Source organism: Melospiza melodia, chromosome 6 (genome assembly GCF_035770615.1).
Source record: "Melospiza melodia melodia isolate bMelMel2 chromosome 6, bMelMel2.pri, whole genome shotgun sequence".
Classification (NCBI taxonomy): Eukaryota; Metazoa; Chordata; class Aves; order Passeriformes; family Passerellidae; genus Melospiza; species Melospiza melodia.
Window position 1 is genome coordinate 54,266,077 of NC_086199.1, and position 21,178 is coordinate 54,287,254.

Here is a 21,178-nt window from a genome sequence, read left to right on the forward strand (position 1 = left end):
ATTTTTAAGTTCTCCTACTTTGTTCAGGCTGTATTGAGCCTCCTCCATGATCACGGCCTCTATTGAGAAATATTATGTTTCTATTTATTCTAAAAGTAGAGGAAAAAGCCTTCCATCTTCTTCCTGCTTCTCTGCTGAAACGCCACCCAGCAAGTTATCCTCAAGCAAGATGCATTTTCCTGCACTCGTGTTTCAATAATTAAAACAAAGCAGAAAAAGCCAAGTGTGATACACACACACATTTACAATTACAGACTCATTCCTCAGGAAAATCTAGCTCAAGCTGGAAAGAGCCATCAAAAGCCAGTTATTATATAATCCTTATTACTGCTACATGGGCGAGCAGCAGTTCCAAAGGAGTATTTACTGAAAGCAGATAAGCCAGGTTGCAGCATCAGATGAATCAGATAAGACACAGCCAGCAACAAAATTGACTTAATTTTCTTCGTCCCCTCCAATAATATGCTAAAACAAAAAGCCATGAAATGCAATCTTCTCCAGCTGAACTCTCCTAGAAAAAGGCTGAGAACGTGTGTTATTTGCTAGTTTTTGTTTTCCTTGGTGCTACAGGAAACATTGGGCTCAGGAGAATTCAGCTCAAGGGTTTACAGGTCTGTGCTGCTGTCGAGTGAAATCTTCCACCTTGCCAGGCAGCCTTACCTCATGGAAAAGCCAAAACCCACCATGTTAGCAGCTTCTTCCCAGAACACTTTCAGAAAAAAGTCTTCCTACTCACAGCAGACAGACACTTCCCACTATTTCACAGCAGAAACTTTCAGGCATTCAGCTCTGCAAACACTTAATAATATAGTGTTGCTTCAACTGCTAAACCAAATGGCTGGAAATCCTTTTGGAAAGCTCTTAGGATAAAATGCATCGGTGAACAAGACACTGTGATTATTTTACCTAATACATTTGGTGGCTCCATTCCAAACTCTGTGGGTTAACTACAATAAAACCTTTGGAAACAGCAGTCTAGCAATAGTCCATGCCAATAACATACTCTGATGGAGATGAGATTGCCAACTGCATGCCAGGAATGTCCCCTCCAAATGGCAGTGGAAGAAGATGCTAAGTCTGTCCTTCAGGCACAGATTCTACATTTCTATAAGGAGCAAGAACTTGGATGTAGCCAGAAGATAATGCTGAGTAGCCTGTTTTGAAATGCAAAAGCAGGAGATGATGCCACACAGCACTCAACCATCATAACTCTAAGCATGAATCCATTCCTGCAGGCCTGAAGTGCCCACGAGTCCCACTCACAGGTTATTTTATCTCCCAGACAAACTGAATGGTCTTAACATCTCAAAACAACGTGATTTAAATTAGGATTATACAAATCCCCACTGCCTCTTGTACCTTCACCCACGACAACTAACTGTGTCTGAATCACACTCAAGCCTTTCTTACTTCAAGGCAAGAGCTGGTGGTGAACCTTACATTTTACTTTATTTGTCCCCTTTTGTAACTTCTGAACTTTTTTCTGGTGGGATAACAGATTGGCTTCTAGCTACCTCAGAAAGTGCACTTTTCCCAAAGAAATTGGACTGCCTGTGGCAACACATGAGGCATGTCAGCTGGACAGCCCTGACTAAGCACAGAGAGAATGGGGAAAAGGGGAAAAGAGGGGTCTTGGATCATTTACATGGAACACAACACAACAGATGGTCACATGGAGACTCCTCCAGAGTTTGCTTTTGGTTAAAAAAATGAAGACACATCCTGCAGTTAAGTATTTTTAGCATCTCCAAGCCTGGCAATATTTTGCTTTTCTCAATAAAAGGTAATCATGCAATTTCATTCTTTTATGCTTTACTTCCATTTGGCTGCTTTTCTGAAAAATGACAGGGTTAAAACAAAAGTCAAAAGGGAGTAGCCAGCACTAAGAAAACCATCCCTGAGTAAGGAGGAATCAATTTTACTCTATTTTGTATCCATATGTATTTTTATGCTCCTGTATCTCCTAATAGTCTCAGGAATATTTCATTTGCCACTACTTCCCCTAATATCAATTTCCACCCTTTCAGTTATTCCCCTTCCTTTTAATTATTATTTTTATTTTAATTATGTGTTTTTAAGAAATTGTGCTGAGTGCACCAACATATATACAGACTCACATACATTTTTGATTTTTAAAGGAAAAAATCCATCGTTTGTTCTGGGGTGGTCACTTGTATAGATTTATTTTTTCTAAGTATGAGTAAGTTCCATTATTTGACTGAAATCAGGAAAAAAGCTGGAAAAAGCTTGAAGTCTGACTAAAGGCAGAATGCATCATGAGCTCATAGCTGTATTTTTTGCCAACTATACCCAATATTCAGTGATTCATTGTTCACACAGGTGCTTCACAAAAGGAATTAAGATGGAAATAAATATGTGGAAAAAGCAAAGTCTTTGTGTAATTCAAGTGCTCCATGAACACAATGGTTCCATACTTGAACATCATGACAGGAAGCATTATTTTATATTTGTGATGATGCCTTTCTGAGGCACCTGATGAAGATTTGGGGTTTAAAATTAGCTAGTCACACCCTTTCCAAAAGAAAAAAACCTGAGAAGAACTTTTTGTCCTTCATCTGTAATTTTCACCCAAGAGAGGGAAATTTAAAATGCCAATAATCTAAATCTAAACTGGCCTTTGGGAAGCCATTCTAGTGAAAATGCCCAGTTGTGTCTGTGTTCCCCGCAGCCAGCTCAGCTTCCAAATCCATGGGTTTAGTTCCTACTCCTGGTTTTGGAGCCCCTATGTCTGAGTCAGTCTGGAAACCAGTTCCCACTGCCAGGTTGTTAACATGGAGATCAGCACACAGGGCGATAAAAGAAAATAAAACTTAACACCACAACATAACACAACAGGGGAGAGAGCACAAGGAGGGGTGGGTCAGCAGAGTTTTTCAGTGTGAGGAAAACAACACATGTTTTCCCTTGCCCAGGCTCCAAAAGAGCTGAATCATTTTGTTTTTCCAAATAACAGAGATAGCAGGCATGAAAAAATTCAGTTCAAATGATTCAAACCTGGCAAAAAAAAAAAAAAAAGTGAGCAATTGAAAATAGAGGCAGGGCCAACACACTGAAAGGAGCAATTCTACCTGCAGTGGAGCTGGAAGATTGCTGTTCCTCCTGCAATCCATGGGATGTAGGGCACATGGATTATTCAGGCTGGTCTGGGACAGCAAAGGCCAATTATTAGGGACACCTGAGACACAAACCATTCTCAGGTACAACTCTGCCCTTAAAAGGTGGCACTAAATGCCACCTCAGAATAGCTGCTCTGTACATGGAAACACATTTGTTGTAAAAACACTGACTAATTATTAGCACTATTAGCTGAAATAGTATTTTATTGCCCATTTGAATTATTCATATGGAGCTGCTGATCACTAAAAGAGAAAGACCTGATAAACAAGGTGTATTGTCATTTTAACTTACTTCATTTCAACAGCTTGTAAATACTGCTAAACTCAGATTGCTGAGCTATTGGATTAATATTTGCTAGATAGGCAATGAATTATTTTACATTAACGCAGAAGCACAAGAAATGTGTGGAAAACCAAGTAACTGTGGACAGCAATGGGATACCATGGCTTTTCTGAAAGGCTGTTTCTGGAAGTTTTACTAATAAAATAAAAACTAATAAAATAGCATGGAAGTTACTTAGATGGCCCTGTCAAGATGGGCTGAGTAAGTGATTAATAAACAGAACTGGCAATATAATACAACGATGTGGCACAAGTTTCATCACACCTCAAATTGCTAAATATGAAACACAGGAAAATTTCTGCTGACTCCATGTTCTGCAGACTTTCAGCAATGGGTGACATCAGCTGTACCCAACACCAAAATTGCTGACTCTGTGCAACCCAGGAATGGGTCAGGATGAAACACATCCCTGCAAAGGCAGCTAACACAAGGTTAGGTGCTTAACAGGGAAATACAGCCAAGCTTTTTGTGTGTCCTCAACACCTGGTAATGCCATTCCAATGCTAACTTTGCTGGACACTGAACAGGCAAAAAGGACACCCAGATCCCAGGTAGGCAGGGTGTGGGATCCCTGAATTAAGCGGCACAGAATTCAGCTCAGATTATTTTTACTTCCTGTCATCTAGTGTATCTATGCTTGCTTTAACAAGCCCTGTGATTTGGTGAGAAATGAGCACGTGCACATTTATTCTTTTTGGTGCACCACATTCATTGGACACTGATGCCTGACACAAACTCTGCCACTAATTTTCATCAAAAGAAACAAAGCCTTGGCAGGCCTTGAAAACAGGACACAAATTTATCTACAAATGTCTGGATCCTGCTGTTTCTACAGAATAGCCCAGCTTTCATATCATCAATTTTCTGAGCAGCAACTCCAAAGAATCATCCTTTTAATGTTTCTGAGAAAGGGACATAATGGAGGTGACTCAAAGGAATAGATGCTGCAGCTACAACCACTCATTATGTACATATGAGATGCCTCAATGTTCCTGCCTGCTGATTACATGAGCAAACATTTTTAGTATGCAAAATCCTATTAACTCAAGGGGATTCTGCATAATTTTATAACAGCTCCACTTGTGGCGTTTGATCGACTGGGTCAGCAACAGACAGATGGCAAAGAATTAATTCTCTAAGGCTGCTTTATTGCAGGGCTGGCGTTGGGGTTTCCTCTACTCACTCCACTGGGATAAAACAGAACTTTTTCTACATTCCCTACACTTTTTTCTCTTCTAAGAGCAAGAATGTTGGAGCTGTCAGCACAAAGAGGAAGACAAATGAAAACTCTTCCGTGTGACATTTACTCTCTCCTATAAAATCCTAAACCAAAAAGGAAAGTTAACTTCAAAAACATAAAGTAACACAATAATCCAAGAGATTACTCTGGAACACATCCCTCCAATAATTAGGGTTTTCTCTTGCTCCACTGATCACTTCATAATTCTGAGGTGCAGAGAAAAGTATTAGCCAGTACTTTGTGAATTTGTGCTTAGCATGTATTTAGATGGAAAATTATTAGCAGTCTGAAAATGGTGTCTAAAATTAAATCATTAATGCACCATTTCCCCAGTTTGAGGAAAGTGGTCCCAAAAGTAAACAATCTGGCTGGGGCTTATAAACAAAACTCTTAAGCTTATGAGATGCACAACTTAGGCCCAGAAACCCTTCAAAACATGGAGGGAATTAAACTGATACAGAAATATTTGGCTGAGGTTTTTTTGAAAGCCCTGTAACTACACAAACTTGGAGGAGTTAACTCAGAGACTCACATGGATCCAGCAAAAATTCCAACTGTTTCACTTGTCAAAGCATTGTCCCTTGAATCCTCTGCCAGCATTATCCAAAGTGGGTCAAAAGGCAACGGGGAAGACACACCAAGGAAAGACAAATCAGGATTTCTTTTAGTTGAAAACCCCTTGGTTTGGAGAAACAGCCCCATTCTGTTTCACCACAGCACAGTTCCTGTTCATGTCACTGTGTCATCATTCTTCCAGAAGCACTGATTTTTGTAACTTGAAAAAAATTCTTCTGGCTTTTGTTTGTTGGTTGTTTTTTATTTTCCTGTGTTTTTTCTTTTAATATTACAGTTTCCATCCTGATTTCTCACATCACTTTGCATTAGGAATGTTTCTCTGACATCCAAGCTAATTAAGCCTGCTTCAGAAATAAGGGCTTGAGGTTGTCAGCCATATCTCACAACCCTTTGGACAAACAATTCTCCTCCATTTGGATTTTTAACTAGGCTAACTGAAAGTGCTTTCATATCAGAAAATGGAGACAAAATTTTGACTAATCCAAAGCAAGACTTCCATTTTCGTTTGGAGATAACAGATGGCAGCTTCAGCCTCTAGCGCTGACAGTGCACTAAGTCAATCCCATGCCTGAAACTTAGCCCATCTCTTTGGCCTCACATCCAAGGAAGGATGAGTTTCTTTTTGGCTAAATCAAGAGGAGGCAAGCAAACCAAAGTGCTCAGACAATCCTTGGACCACTCTTACACAAATCTTGGATCTTTCTTACTAGATACTGGAGATCAGTAAAGAGCAAGGCACATCTGACTGCAGAACACCAAGGATTTCATCTTCTGCCAACAACAGCTCACAGAATTCTCAAACTCATTAACAGTGTCACCTAAGGGTGTGTTCCTCTCATTCCTAATTATTCCAGGACATCTCCACTTAGTGAATTAGATAAAAACCAAAGTCTTCACTCACTCCTTCCACACCTGTGTTCAGCCTTGTACGGAGTGACTTCTCCCCCAAACCCAAGTTCATTTGATGTTTTCTTCCCAATATTTCAGGAGGAAGAGATATTTCCTTTTTTACCTGAAATGGAGACTGGCTGTTGTAATTCTTGATCTCCTTGTTGGCTCCCCGGAACAGCAGCACCCTTGCACAGCTCTCCTGGAAATGATGGAAAAGAAAACTTGTTCATAAAGATCCTTTGGCACTAAAAAGACTGTGGCTGCTAAGAGGTTATGAGGTGGTTGGTCTATATTTTCATGATAAAAATAAACCAAATAAATTATCTGAGAACTTAAATTGTTAAAACAGCATTTTAAAAATGACAGGGCTTCAGGTGCTTTGCAGTATATTAGAAACACTAGGCAAGTGTAAAGAAACATGCAGGAATACAACTAGTAAATACCTTATTAAATTTCTAAGCAACTGTACTGACAAAGTTCCATATTTGACAAATCAAATTTTTCACAAATTTGACTCCCATATGGGGTTTTTGCCTACATTGTTGCAAAAACAGTACTGTTCACCGAACTGGGATGAATTATATCCTTCCCTCCTGCTAAAAGTTAAACAAAGCAGTTTTACCACTTATTTTGTTGGGGACTTTTTTCAACCTATCCTCAATATTAAATGTATGTATGATTATTTTTTTCACAGTACACATGAAATTCTTTGATCTGCCCATACACACTACACTGACCAGCCTTATTGCCTGTCTTTTCCCCTAAAAAATGCTAGGAGTTACAGCACTAAGAGGAAAATTTGGCTTCAGATCCTCCAAACTGAGAAAATCTGCAAAGGAAATGACTTAAAAACAATTTAATTTGGCCAATACAATGCATTGGTTAAATCATTGCTCTCCATGCCTGTTAAATATGACTGCCACAATCTGGTAGAAATTCTTGGAGGTTCTGAGTGGATTCTCAGAATTTTTGATGATTCCTGTATGGACACTGTTTCTTACTTGTCATCTTTAATGTTTATCTTAGGGTCTTATGCAAATCAATTCACATTTCAAAAGAGTTTTATATTCCCTCACTGCAAACATTGTTCTTAATTTTCTTGTGCTTTCTGTGTTGTCTTGATACGTTATGCTATGGAGTTCTACCTAATGAGGTATTTGGATGTGCTACCCTTCACTTTGAACAGCAAATTTGCAGTCAGAGAAGAGAAAGTATATAATTTAGGTATTTTAGTGACAGAAATGAAGCTTATTTACTAGACTCTGAGTCACAGGTTAATTTGCAGAAATTATGATTGAAAATCATTACTGTCATTGTGCTTTCTAATTTCTCACAATGGATTCTTGGTCCCATTAAGTCTCCCCATCACAGGGCTGCCCTAAATGTATCTGGAAAGGAGGTTATCCTACCTTTTCCTCAACTGAAAAACAACAGAATGGATCAAGATGGTAAATTAACAATTATCTCTTAGACTATAATTTTTAATGATATACAATTAACTGAGATAGTCTCATTTGCTTGCACAGCAATTTGCACTTTAGTTGCATTTTCTCTATCTCTAAACAACTGATCAATGCCCAATTTTAATCAAGAACTTGAAGATATAATAATTATATTGAACAACATACTGTATTTATTGGGTGATTATTCATTTGTTTATCAGAATAAATCACCCAACATTACAACACCAAAAGAATTATACATGCAAAAACTCTCTAAAAATTTAACTGAGCCGCCTGCAGTGTAACAAAAACATGCAAAGGGATTTATTAATTAAATGATTGTGACTCGAAAGCTTTTGCCAAAAGTTGTCAAAGAGCTGTTCAACATTAAAAAAAAATGGGTTAAGTATTGCATTCGTTTGTTTATTTATTTTTATTCTTTTGAAACAAACAGAAGCATTCTTAACTTCACGTTTACTCCTTTTTGTTTCCTCCCCATCTGTCAGATTGTATTCAATTTTAATACTACAACAGCCTTCATCTCAGATCCAGTCCTCCCAGTGAAAGAGGGCACATTTCATCCCAGAAAAAAACAGACTTACTGCATGGCCATGGAATAACTTCCAAAACCAAGAGTTTATTCAGATCAGGACTTCGGTGACATCCAGGAAAACAAATTTACCAACTTCAGAAAGTAAGCAAAGAAAATTCCCCAGGGAAACGGGAAGGGAAGATCAAACGGGTAACGACTCCATCTACAGGAATCTGGAGGTAACAGGGGCACTGCCGTCCTTCCCATCCTCTCCAGCTGGAAAAGGCAGCACCGTTCCTTCCACATGAACCAATAACAACTTTCCATTAAAAAAAAAATGCACTGGCAAAATCAGCACAGGTTAAGGTTCACAGCACCCCAAGGGAAACTCTGTATTTGCACATACCTGATGAAGGAAAACAGAAGGACAACACTGCAGGCAGAATATGTTGAAGTTCTATTCACCAAGCTTAGTGACTGTGTAATATTTGAAAATTTGTAGATGCAGTTTCAATTAGAGTCTAAATCTCCTGCAGAGTAATTTCTACTGAGGTCAGGAAAACACATCTGTTCATGGAAAATGCTGTAATTCTACAGGATTTCTCTAATTCCCACCTCAAACTGCATAAACTTTACTAAAAGTGTATGGTGTTGAAAAATGTCCAATTATCTGCAAAATCCTTCTTTTTTTTTTTTTTTTTTTTTAAGCTGAGGGCATTTTAGACCTAATTGAGGAATCTGTCTTGACAAGACTTTAGAAAAAAAAAAGATGGTAATTTAATTAAGAAGCAGATCCTTTAACAGATGTTTCACTGTTTACAGTCACATCTCATGCTTTCCAAATTCAATGAAATATTCCATGTGCTGAATTTTAACTTAGTTCTAAAACTCATCCCCTCCCCATTCTATCTCTACAAAGAGAGTATAAAATGCTACCAAATCAAAAGATTCTGCAACTTGTAAATGACTACACAAGTTGTAGACAAAGAATCCAGTATCTTCTGTATAGAGACAATTCCACAGTATTTTGTAACTCTTTCTTATTTAATTCTAAGTTAAATTATAGACTAACAGCAATAAATTCTGTACAGGAAACAAATACCTAGATATGAATCAAACCCAAAAAAGCTGGTAAAGCATAATGTTTTATTTTTTAATATCCATACTCTTTCTACCTGCAATGAGCAGCCTTATTTGTAATCAGTGAATGAAACAGCACTAAAATAATTTCAACTATGTTCTTTCCAGATTGCAAGATCATTTTTTAATACCTGAAGCACTTCATTGCATATAAAATAATGTAGTGATAGGATGAAGGGGAAAGGCTTTAAATTGAAAGAGAGCAGGTTTAGATCAGATATTGGGAGAGAATTCCCCCCTGAGAGGGAGGTGAAGTCCTGGGGAAGTTGTGGAAGGCTCATCCCTGGAATGTTCAAAGCTAGGTTGGATGGTGTTTGGAGCGATGAGGTGTAGTGGAAGGGCATTGCAACTGGATGATCTTCAAGTTCCCTTCCAAGGCAATCCATCCTGTGATTCTGTGATCTCCCAGCTGCTGCTGGGGACATTTCTGTCCCTGCAGGGGCTCTCACCTGGTTGTAGAGGGCACAGATGTGCAGGGCCGTGTTCCCCGAGGCGTTCTGCGCGCACATGTCAGCGCCGTAGAACAGGAGGTGCTCCAGGTGTTGGACGTGGCCGTACCTGCAAGCCTGGGCAGGGAAAAATCAATATTCTGGTTATTACACCAAAGGCTAGGCAAGATTTTCAGCAGAGAAGGTGCTGTTCTTACTGAGGGTCTAATTTTTAGAATCACACCTGGTTCTCTGATGGGAGCACAGATACCCAGATGTGCATTCCTGCACCAATTCCAATGTGGGTGCTTCAGGTACAGCAATCCTGTGCTTGAGCTTAACCATCTAAATATTTTGGGAATGGCAGCCCAAGGGATCAGGAAAATACTGCCTTTGGAACTTTTTATCCACTAATATTCATGACTCAAATGTGACAAGTTGTTGTCCTGCTACACTCCGGAACACTGCCCACCAGATGGCACTGAAGATGACCAAATTGCCAGAGCTTTTTCCTCAAATTGCTTAGAGGCCTTAGAAAGAAAATCTGGCCAAAATCCAAGTAAATCTTCTTGGTTCTGTGATGCCAAACAGACACACATCATACACAGGACACTGCTCAAAAACAGGGGGAAATCTTCAAGAGTTACTTTATCTGTCACACAAATAAAAGTTTCAACCCTGGCTTTTTGGAAATAAGCCTCTATGAAGAAGATTCACAGAAATTAGAAGCTTTCCTGATTGGCAAATAAGCTTTAGAAAAATCACAGTGATTCTAGTCCATGGCCTCTTTTACTTGACATCTTTCTCCTCTACTTTGTGGTATCTTAGATCAGCATCATTCCTACATAAATCAGAATTTAAGGTAAGACATAAAGGTATAGAAATCCATTCAGTCACTCCTGAATTCAGTGGGAGGTACAGACTGACACACCTGTCTTGGATCTACAATTTAGAAGAGAAAAGTTAAGTGGACTGCTCAGGGCACAAATTAACTCCCCATCCTTCTTATTTCATTGAGGAATGTTTGAATTATTGATTCGTCAAAACAGATTGTTCCTAACCCAGATGTAAACATTGATTTATTTAGGATTACAACCAACACAGGGAGTTTGGAAAGCTCTATTTCATTATGAGAAATAATAACCCTATGTGCATGAGGCTAGGGTTTAGAAAGAGGGACATTTTCTCTGTATTTTTATGGAGTACAGATGGGGCAATACTTTGATCTAGAAAACCCATTTCCTCCATATCCTCAGAAAATATGGTTAAAAAATAATGCTTTTCTTTCTCCCTAATCTAGAGATGGATCCACACAACCTTGACCTAGACCCACTTAGTGAAAAAGCTCCAATTCCTGCCCAAATGGGTGCCAAAGCTACCTCCCATTTCTTTCCAAGAAAAAAAAAAAAAAAATCTGTGTACTAAAGAATTTAGTGCACAGAAAATAAATTGAGTCAAGATGACCCAGGTAGACCTGTAAGGTTGATTACTTGTATCTTTATCTCATATTACAGCAGTTCCAATTTTTGTAGTTTTCCAAACTCATCCATACAGAGACATGACAAAGTTGCAGCAATGACATTGGGACTGTTAGAATCTTTGAACTCTGTATATTACTGAGTTTATCACTGTGCAAAGGGAAATCAATAAAGCATTTTTACACAACTGATGGATAGCATTCAGGCATTTCTGGAGAGGACAGGGAGAAGCTTATGGACCCCAGCAGCAGGATCCTCAACCCAAACCTTCCTGTGAAGTTCAGCAGAGACAAGGGGAAAGCAGCCTGACAAACACAGAAGGAGCATTACCAAGGACACTGACACTGGCATCTAACCAAAAGAAAGAGCTACATGTTCCTACTGAAGTGCCACAAACAGGAATCTAAACTTCCAAGAGTTCATGGCATAAATATGATGAGTGCGATTTCTGCATCAAAATCCACAGTAACCAGAGGATTTCAAAGTTACAGAGCACCACTAGAATAGTTTTCTACTTCTTAGTCACCATAGCAGGATGCAAAGTGAATAAATAAAAACAAGTAGAAAAAGCAGATAGAAAAAAGAAGAAATTTCATACTTGAATGTGCAGGGACTTCAAAATAGCGCTTAACCCTAGAACAACCATGAACGACTTCCTCATGCAAGTCCAACTCCAAACAAAAAGCAAATCTTTCCTACCTGATGTATTTCCTGCCATCCATTTTCATCCTTGCAGCTGACTGTAGCATGTTCATGGAGCAAGAGCTCACAGCAGAAAGGGTCCCCTCCCACCACGGCTGTGTGGTACAGCGGGGTCAGGCCACAGCTGTCCTTGTAGTTGGGAGATGCTCCCAGCTCTAAAAGGGTCTGAAAGCAATCACAGAAAAATAGATTTGGGAGGGACTTCCACAAAAAGGGTCTTTACCTGAAAAAGTATGTATAAGGTTCATTGACGTAAGATTTTTGCTCAAATATTTATCAGCTGCTAAGAGTGGGTCACAGCACAGACTAAGTTAAGCAAGAAATGACCTTGGGTGAATTAAGATCTAAAGGAATCTATGGGGATGGCACAGGAAGGAGTGGCAATGTCCAGTTTCCATCCTCTCACTAGGTTCAGAAATGTCAGCTCTGTAAATGTTGCATCACTTTGCAACACATTCACCTTCAGTTCCAAGGTGCTTTACCAAAAATGTCATGAAATTTAAATATCTGTCAAAAGGAAATAAGCAAAACCCATAAATCTAATACTTCATCTAGACCATCAGAGTGAATTAAGAATAGCTGTTAAAATACAGAAGAAAACAGCAGACATTGTGTTAAAGCATAATGTGCAATCCGTGCCACTGGAAGCTGCTTTCAAAGAATTAAGAAACAATAAATGCTATTCCTATTTCCTCAGACAGATCTCAGTGTATCAATGAATAAGCTTAAATTTCACCACTTTTCTTCCTACCAGGAAAAGATAGATCAGAAATTAAAAGGCTCCTTATTGAAGGCAAATGCTAAGATTTGAAAGCCACAAGAAAGCACTAGAACAAACACATCCTAAAGGATCCATGGAGGACAACACAGTAATTAACTGAAAACAGTCTCACTTATGCCTTTTTTTTTTTAACAAAATAACACATAATTTTCTCCTGAAAGTGTTTACCTTGAGGGCTACTTGGTTCTTGGCTCTGGCTGCTTTGTGCAGGGCTGTCATTCCATCTTTGGCTCTGAAGTCTAAATGTGCTCCTCCATTTTTCAGGGCTTTTATCACTTCTACTGTGTTGTCAAGCTGAGCTGCCAAAGTTAGGGGTGTTTCTAAGAAAGAGAAGAGGATGTACTTGGAAAAAGGTGAGCAAAATTATAAAATAAATTTAAGTTACTTTATAAAATAAAGTTTAAAATACTGTTATAAACTTATCAATTATCTCCTTTGGACAGCAAAGCCATACAGATTGCACAGGCTCAGAGTTGTGAAGGAATGTGTGAGATTCACCCTGTTAATCAATTTAAGTTTAACTAACTCAAGGTACTCCTGTATGCTGCTTAGTTTAGTTGTTCTGACCTCCACTTTCTAAGTCATGATAGTTTGGGTCCAGTCCTCGGTCCAACATCTTGGTCATTTTTTCCACAGAGAGATGGTGGACATGATCCATAAACTTTTTCAAATTGGCCTGAAACAAAGAGCAAAAAATTAATCATCCTTTGATTTCAAAAATAAAATTTTTACTAAAAATGAAACATTTTTTCAACTGATGTCAACACCCACTGTGGGTAATTGCTGACTCCTGCAGGAAATTGGGATACCTTGGTGTGAAGCTTGGCCAGCTGCTTTTCATCAAGGTTGAACTGTCTGTACACTCTTTTCTTGTAGCGAAACTGAGGGAAGAAGAGAAGAAGAAATTTTAAAACTTTGACTTAAAATTCATAATATCAGTTTCTGATCTTACCAGGAAGTACCATCCACTGTGATGGTAGATTCAGGCAAAGTTTTAGAAATAGGCTCAGTATTTCATATAGTTTTACATCATTTAAGCAAAATTCATATCTTGCACGAATACAAGAGATCAGTGGAGGTGTGTGAGAAATGAGATCAGCCTCTAGAATCTACAGAAGTAAGCAAGAATTACACTGAAAAGCACTTTTCCCCAAGGATTCCTCTGCACTTTCATTTATAGTCTCAGGCAGAAAGCTGGGAAGGCATGTTAAATAAAAAAATATCGATTTCAAAATTGCAGCTTAGCATTTCTGAAATACAAAACCAAAAAAAGTACACCTGAAAATCCCTTAGTGTAATGTAAGAGGAACTTGCACATGGGAATAGTTCTGATGTTGAACAGGACTGGTCTGTGAATAAGATTCTGAGGATTGTCTCTTTTTGGCTGAAACTCAGTCCCATTTTATCCTGAGCAGCTTGGGTGCAGAAGCAAGACCTGTAGCAAATGTCATGGGGGTTTCCACAGCTATAATTTACCACTCTCTCATTGTCCCATGCAGAATTCCAGGAATGCAGCCTGTCTGTTGGAAAAGGGACTGCACTGAATGAGGCTTTAACACCAGCTTTCCACAAAATCACTTTTAACACCTCAATTGCTGCAGTCAACACTCATGAAAAACGACAAAACACAAAGTGTCTGTTTAATTTCCTTACAGCTGTAATGTGATCATCAGTGACTGAAACTATGAAATAAACTCCTGGAAAAGGGAAGACCTGAAGCCTTCTCAGGACCTTGATTTTTTTCTCATGGATTTGTGTTATAGTGGACTAAGTCTATTAACCACACATTATTAATGGTTGATCTGCCACCATACAGGCAATATCAAAATTAATTAAACGCCAGTTTCATGCCCCAGTTTGCTATTGTGTTGCGTGATCTGGCTCTGCTCCAAGTTTGTTCAGCACCATGAAAGTTCTGCCCAGCTTATCCCCAACTGCAGAGCCTCTGCAGGAGCAACAGAGAGGGGGAAATCCCAGCACACACCCTCTCCTCCCTTACTGCTGTCCCAGGAGGAGACAGAGGCAACCTGTGCACTCTGAAGGATGGCACAGAGGGAACCAGGTGGGGGTTAAAAAAGGCTGCACTGAGACAGAAACTTCTCTTTGGGAGAAGGCAAAGGCTGGTTATCCAGCAACTACTGCACTGCTATTGCAAACCTCATCACAGATCCAACAGCTTCACCTAGAGACTTACATTTCTGTATTAAATCACTAAATAAGATACATGTCCTGTGTCCTCAGCAAAGGAAAACTCCAAAATCCACTGTCCCAGAAGGGCTGACTCTGCAACTTTTTGGGGATGGACCAGCTCCATGAGCAGGGAATGCCAGCACTTCTGGGAGCAAGGGTTCAAGCTCAGACTTGCTGATAAGCACTTCTCAGATGTAATTCAGGTGCATGTACACACCTCAAATACAGCTTTCTGCACAGTTTGTATCAGAATAGAAATGCTTCAGATGCCAGATCTAAAAATACCTCGAGTGAAGGAACTCCTTTATTGACTGGCTGTGGGTATTCCCTCAGAAGTCTTTCCTCATCCAAAAACTTCCCATCTCTCCCATTGCTTGCAGGCTGGAACAGTCCATAATTCAGGACATCTTTCAAACTCTGGTTCAAAGTGCACAAAATCCGCTGCTTTGCAACCCACACTGAAGCTTCCGGGTTAAACCGAATGCATTTCTGGAAAGAGAAATTATGTTAAGGAACCCAATTAGTGAAAAAAATCTCAAAAGTGTCTTAGATTCTAAAATTTACAAATACCATGACTAATAGGAATATGCATAATAAATACACAGACTCCATGACAAAACATTGCTCAACAAGAATTCTATTTCAGATGTGCACTGATAATACCTAATGAACAAGTACTGTGAAAACACAGGACATTTCAAGTCCTTCCACAAAGCTCAGGGAACACACACATCCTTCCTCAGAGAGAGAGCACCGTCATGGAAAACCTGCTCAAAAGGGATGTTACAAGGTGCTTAACAATCCACTTGATTCTTGGCTGTTCTAGTATCAGTTAGATCCACAAGGATATCACCAAAAACTGGTATTCAGGCAAGAATTCTACTTCCCTTTTAGCTACATTTATCTGATGGTAAGTTCATGGGAGGAATGATACAACATTAAGCAAATGACTTGAAAACCTTAAACTCCTGCAGTTCCCTGCTTCTTACCAAGCTGGAATTCAGGAATTGAGGAGTTCAGGGATTTTGCCTGCACTGCAGTCACTGGTTCCAAGGTACCAGCAGATGGCAATGCCCAGAAAGCAATTTGTTGCCTCTGATGTGCATCCTGAGCACACAATGCTGTTTCTGCTTTAATCCTTTACAGCCTTCAACATAAAATGAAATGTTAGACTTTGTCACAAGTAAGGCTGGCTAGGAAGCAGCTTTCACTTCCCTTACTTATTTTATTTTTCAAGATGTTTTGTGAAAAGTTTGGGGGGTTTACATGCTGAAGGGAAGGAGAGAGGGATACAAAGTAGATTGTAATAAGTATTTTCCTCCCCAAACATCCCAGTAGTTACAGCATTGGCTTAGCAACAAGGCAAATCTGTTTGAAATCCCTGTGTTCCTTCAGAACCTAATTTGCTCCACGACTCCTACATGGATTCAAACTTCAGTACAAGATTCAGACTCAAACATCAGCAATTCTCAGCAAAACTGTCAGTTACCAGATGTGCAATGAGCCTAACTTTTAACGTTACCCACACATCTGAAAGATTTCAGTGAGTGTTATTCAAATGGGAAGATAATGTTGAAATTACATGTATTTTTTTCTCCAAGGAAATTCTTTCTTACATGAAACAAAATAATTTTGGACTTGTATGACACTGCTTTGATTTTAAAAATACAAAGCAGTTACTTCTGATCACAGTTTAATTAAGTCTACTGATTTTTAATGCACCTGGAGAATCCAACATATTCAATTTTGTTCAGTCTATTCTTGTGTTCTCTCTGTTCTTGATGGCAGGCAAATATTTCACAAACTAATTCAGTGAGAGCTCCAGCTCTTCCAGTGATTCATAAGAAACAAAAGCGGGCTTATTGTAAAAAAAAACCTGATTCCATTAGCAATTTAGAATTAAATAAGATCAGTTATGTAAAAAGTAAATTGATAACTGGAGAATTTTTTGCTACCAAAATGTTTCAGGCTGGGAAAAGTGAAACTAGTGAGAAAAGTGATTATTTATGCTTTCCATGAAGCCAGGCAGGATAGAAGTGGAGCTGTTACCACTCTCTCAGAGGCAGGTGCTGACCAAGAGGATAAAAAGAACCACTCAGATGCTGCATAAGGTGCATTTTCCATCAGCCTGCCCCTGGAACAACTGCACTGTGTTGCCTCTGTGTCCTCCTGGCAGCTCTCCAGGCAGGGAGCACCACAGCCACCCCCTCTATCCTGCAGACAAGTCATTACTTACTGCCACACTCTGTATCCCGAGGAAACATCAGCTCAGTCACAGCAGGACCCACACACAGGCTGTTCCAGTTATGAAATAAGGAACAATTCATCAGGCACACGTGGCGTGGTGGCCACAAGGAAAGGAGGCACCAGCAGAGGCAAAAATAAAAGGACAACTTTTCCTAATCTTCAATGGCAAGAAAAAATATTAAAGAATAGAGCTCTTTCAGTGACAAGAAACTACAGAAACACATGAAACAAAGATGTTTTGCAGTGACAAATACATTCACTGTAAAAAAAAACACAAAGAAGAGCCAAAAAAAAAAGCCCCGAGTGGCTCAAAGTCACTGTCAAAACCACAGCAGGCCCCTCAAAAGTAAGTGTAGCAGCAAGACAGCACGTCAGCACTGGCTGCTGAGATGCAAGGCCTGTGTTTGGGATGTGAAAGCTCCTTGGATCACAGCAGACACGGTCAGTTATAATCTTGCATTCCTGCACACTGGTGAGAGCAAGTCACTCAGTGAAGGGCAGGATGGGAAGCCAGGGAAAACACAACTCCCCCAGCTGAAGGGAAGAGATTAATTCAGCAGGAATAATGCTTATCATACAGAATGTCTGAGGGATAATATTTATCTGCTTAAAATCAATCAGCAAACACATCGTTCTGCTCAGCTGTCAATCACACAAACTGTGCTGTGACTGAGGGACATGACAAAATGGTTTGTACTGCTGCCTGTACTGCAGGATATCAAAATATGAATTATTCCTTTCAATGGGAGATGCTGATATTAAAGATGAGACAGCCAAAAAATGGGAAATACAAATGAGAGTTTGGCATTGAAAGAAAAGGGAGCAAGTCCCACATTTTGGTTTGTGCTGTGTTCAGCTTGATTCTCTGCTGCAACACTGCTCTCTCCTTCATCAGGCTGCACTCAGGAAACAGAATTCATGAGAGGACAGATCAGAAAAACCAGTCCGGCCAGGCTGTCAGCAGATCACCTGCCCACATCAAGGGCATGTGAACAGATACCAGCAGCACAAAAATTCTCTTATCAAACTGAAGATAAAACAAGGAAGAGCAAACAGAAAGCAGCAAGGAACTATCAGGCACAAAGTGGGATACAGAAGAATACTTGAGAAAAGTTGCAAAAGAAAATCTGGAGTATCTATGAGGCAGCACAGTCTGGAAACAAGTGAAACTGGAGGCATCCCAAGGAAAAATGGGACTCAAGCTGCAGTTGTCACAACTGGGTTCCTACTTTTTTAAAGGTAAAAAGTGCACAAAGTAAACAAAGTGTTTTATCTGAGAAGCAAAAACAGTGTAGGAAAATATTCTTAATCCTAAAACCCAACAAATAACTTAAAAAAAATTAAAGAAAGGATACAAAAGTATAAAAAGAAACACAGAAACAGAACACCAAGAAGGGGCTCCAACCTAAACTGTTGCTATACCAAACTGCAACTTACCAAACAATATTTTGCATAGAAAGCCTAATATCATTTGAAAAGCACCAAACCCAGGGGCGGGAGGAATCAGTAAATGCTCATTATTGCAGTGGAGCAGCGAAACAGATGGGCAGAAAGTATCTCAGAGAAGTCTTCAGCCAACTCAAACCCATCTCAGGCTCAGAATTTAATAAAATGTATGGATTTGAGCATTTTGACTTTAAACATAACCCAGGGGGAGCACAAGTACAGGGTAAAACAAGAGTGGAACAAGCGCCTTGTGTTGATAATAAATTGATGAAAACATTCCTTAAAACCACTGGCTGACAGAAAGTGTTCTCAGTGTCTGTGGCAAAGAGCAATTCTAAGCACAAAACACCATTGCTGTCAGAATATCAAGGTAAAGGAGATTTCCTTGACAACAGCTCCTGAAGAACCAGACTGATTTCACTTAGAGGCAGCATCACTAGGGATTAGTTCCTACATAGGCTGGAAAAGGAAATGGATACAAGATGACTGGGCCTGGATTCAGACCAAATAATATATGCCAGATAACACAGCTGTTTTACCCATGCTACTTGAGACTGGAGGGCTTTCCATGCTCTCCATTCCCTCAGGAATTTTACTGAGCTCAGAAAATCTTTTAGTTATGCATTTAAATATTCTCCACCCTCCTGTGAGAAGGATGACACTTATTGAATACAGGTCATGCACAGAGGCAATGAGAAATTCCCATTTCTACCAAGTCGTGTTTCAGTAAATTGGGTTATCACCCAAACTGAGAAGGAGACAAAAAAAATAAGTGATACAAGAACTGAAAAGCAATTGTTCTTAAGGGCTCTGTATGAACTTGTCAAGGTTCACATTGTCTTCTAAGTTTCAAATGAGAATAAAAGAGCAACAAGACAAACTTCCTACAATGTGTGGTAATTTATAAAGCTTTCCATGGCAGCACATCCTACTCGTGGTGCTTGGTGCTTATCTCATACCTGCAGTGGAATAAAGGCAGTTTGTACCACAGCCACTGCACACGAGCAAACTTCATTCTCTGGGAGTCTGGCTTTAAAGCTTCCCAGTGGGCTGAATTTTATCTAAACCTCTAAACTTATCTTCCTTAGAATAAATATAGTCTTGATCATGCTCCCTAAAAAAAACCAAAAAAAGCAGAAAACTAAATTATGTTATTTCATGCTTCTTTGATTAAACAGACTAATTTTAAACACCTCATATGTTAAATTAAGTATAATTATACAGGAAATGGGGCCTATGTTTGCTCTGGCTTTAGCTGTACAACAGCTCAAACTCTTCACTACATTTAATCCACCAATATTTCTGTTTGATAACCTGAATCCAGGTTTCACTTTCCTGCACAAGGAATTTGTGGGCTGATAAATTAAATAAGAAATACATCAGCTGCTTTAGAATCACTTAATTCAGTTACTTTTCATGAAGAGTTTATTGAAAAGGAAAAGAAATACAAAAAGTAAAGCGATAAAAATGCACAAATGATAAAATTAATTTTTAAATCTGTCTTGATAATGTTAATAAGTAACATATTACTGATTTAAAACCAGAGTAATTAAATGAGAGGACTTCAGGAAGCTACTATCCCTGTGGTTTTAACAGCAGAGTAAACCTAGCAGAAAAGCTGGAGTTTCTATTCCATTTTCATGGATCTGTTCATTGACGGGGTCACAGATACAGCAAGCTGGTAAGATGATCAAAAACGAGCTCCAAAACCACACCTGAGGGCACACTGTCAAAACAGCTTTTCCCTGTCAGGCTGCATCCAGCCCATCTCTATCACCCTAAAAATGAACTTAATTAAGAAGAAAGGAAGGGTTTCATGAGCTAGATCTTGAACAGCAGCAGGGCATGGTGTAGCTCTTACATGTCAGCACAGTGTGATGTACGTGGCTCACATCCATGGAATGGATGATTATCATGGAAATTTCAAAAGGCTAGTGCCACCGCTGAAAATCCTGACAGCAGCATTCAAGGAGACCCAGGATAATTCAGATAATTAATAGCAAACTCAGACAAATTGTGGTTCTGGATGGAATCAATCTCTCCCAAGACCTTTTCCAGCATGACACTGTTATTCCTATCACAGCACTAGTGTTGGTTTCTCTGGCTGGAAGGTTCAGAAACGACACCCTGTAGAAAAGGCACAGCAGCAAAGGAGGAAAGAAAGGTTTATTTGTGCTTTTTTTCTCATCTTTACACTCTAAAAGCCACAGGCTCTCTAAAAGGGATGTCTTTTGTGAGGTAGGTTGACAGAGAAAGACAACAAATATAGTAAAGAGAATTTGATGACCTCTTGCAGGACCCCAGTCTAGTGTCAATCACAAACTATTTCAGGAGAAAAGGAACTAGAGAAGCCATATATATATATATATAAGGCTTTCATAGAGTTAACATGTGATTTTTTTTATAAAGCTATGGATTCCTAAGTCTCTTTCTTTTACCCAAAATCTCTGAATGCAGATCAGAGAGATATTTTGCTTTATGAACATGGCTTTCATCAGGTCAACACACTAAAGTCTCTTGGAAGGGATGTTGCCTTTACTTGAGGCAATCAGTCACATAACCCACTGGGGTACAAAGCATAGGCATTAAAACAAAACATTAATTT

General features: G+C 39.3%; 1 protein-coding gene across 2 annotated transcripts in view; it reads right to left on the reverse strand.

The window, feature by feature from the left end:
• The window catches only part of SHANK2 (SH3 and multiple ankyrin repeat domains 2), a 271,165-nt gene that overhangs the window by 225,952 nt on the left and 24,035 nt on the right, over nt 1–21,178 (reverse strand). For both annotated transcript variants that reach the window (XM_063158210.1, XM_063158209.1), the window contains exons 4-10: nt 15,166–15,369; nt 13,500–13,571; nt 13,258–13,366; nt 12,859–13,010; nt 11,907–12,074; nt 9,751–9,867; nt 6,309–6,386 (exon numbers count right to left, since the gene is read on the reverse strand). In XM_063158210.1, coding sequence (XP_063014280.1) covers nt 6,309–6,386; nt 9,751–9,867; nt 11,907–12,074; nt 12,859–13,010; nt 13,258–13,366; nt 13,500–13,571; nt 15,166–15,369 — 900 coding nt within the window. The remainder of the gene's footprint in view (nt 1–6,308; nt 6,387–9,750; nt 9,868–11,906; nt 12,075–12,858; nt 13,011–13,257; nt 13,367–13,499; nt 13,572–15,165; nt 15,370–21,178) is intronic.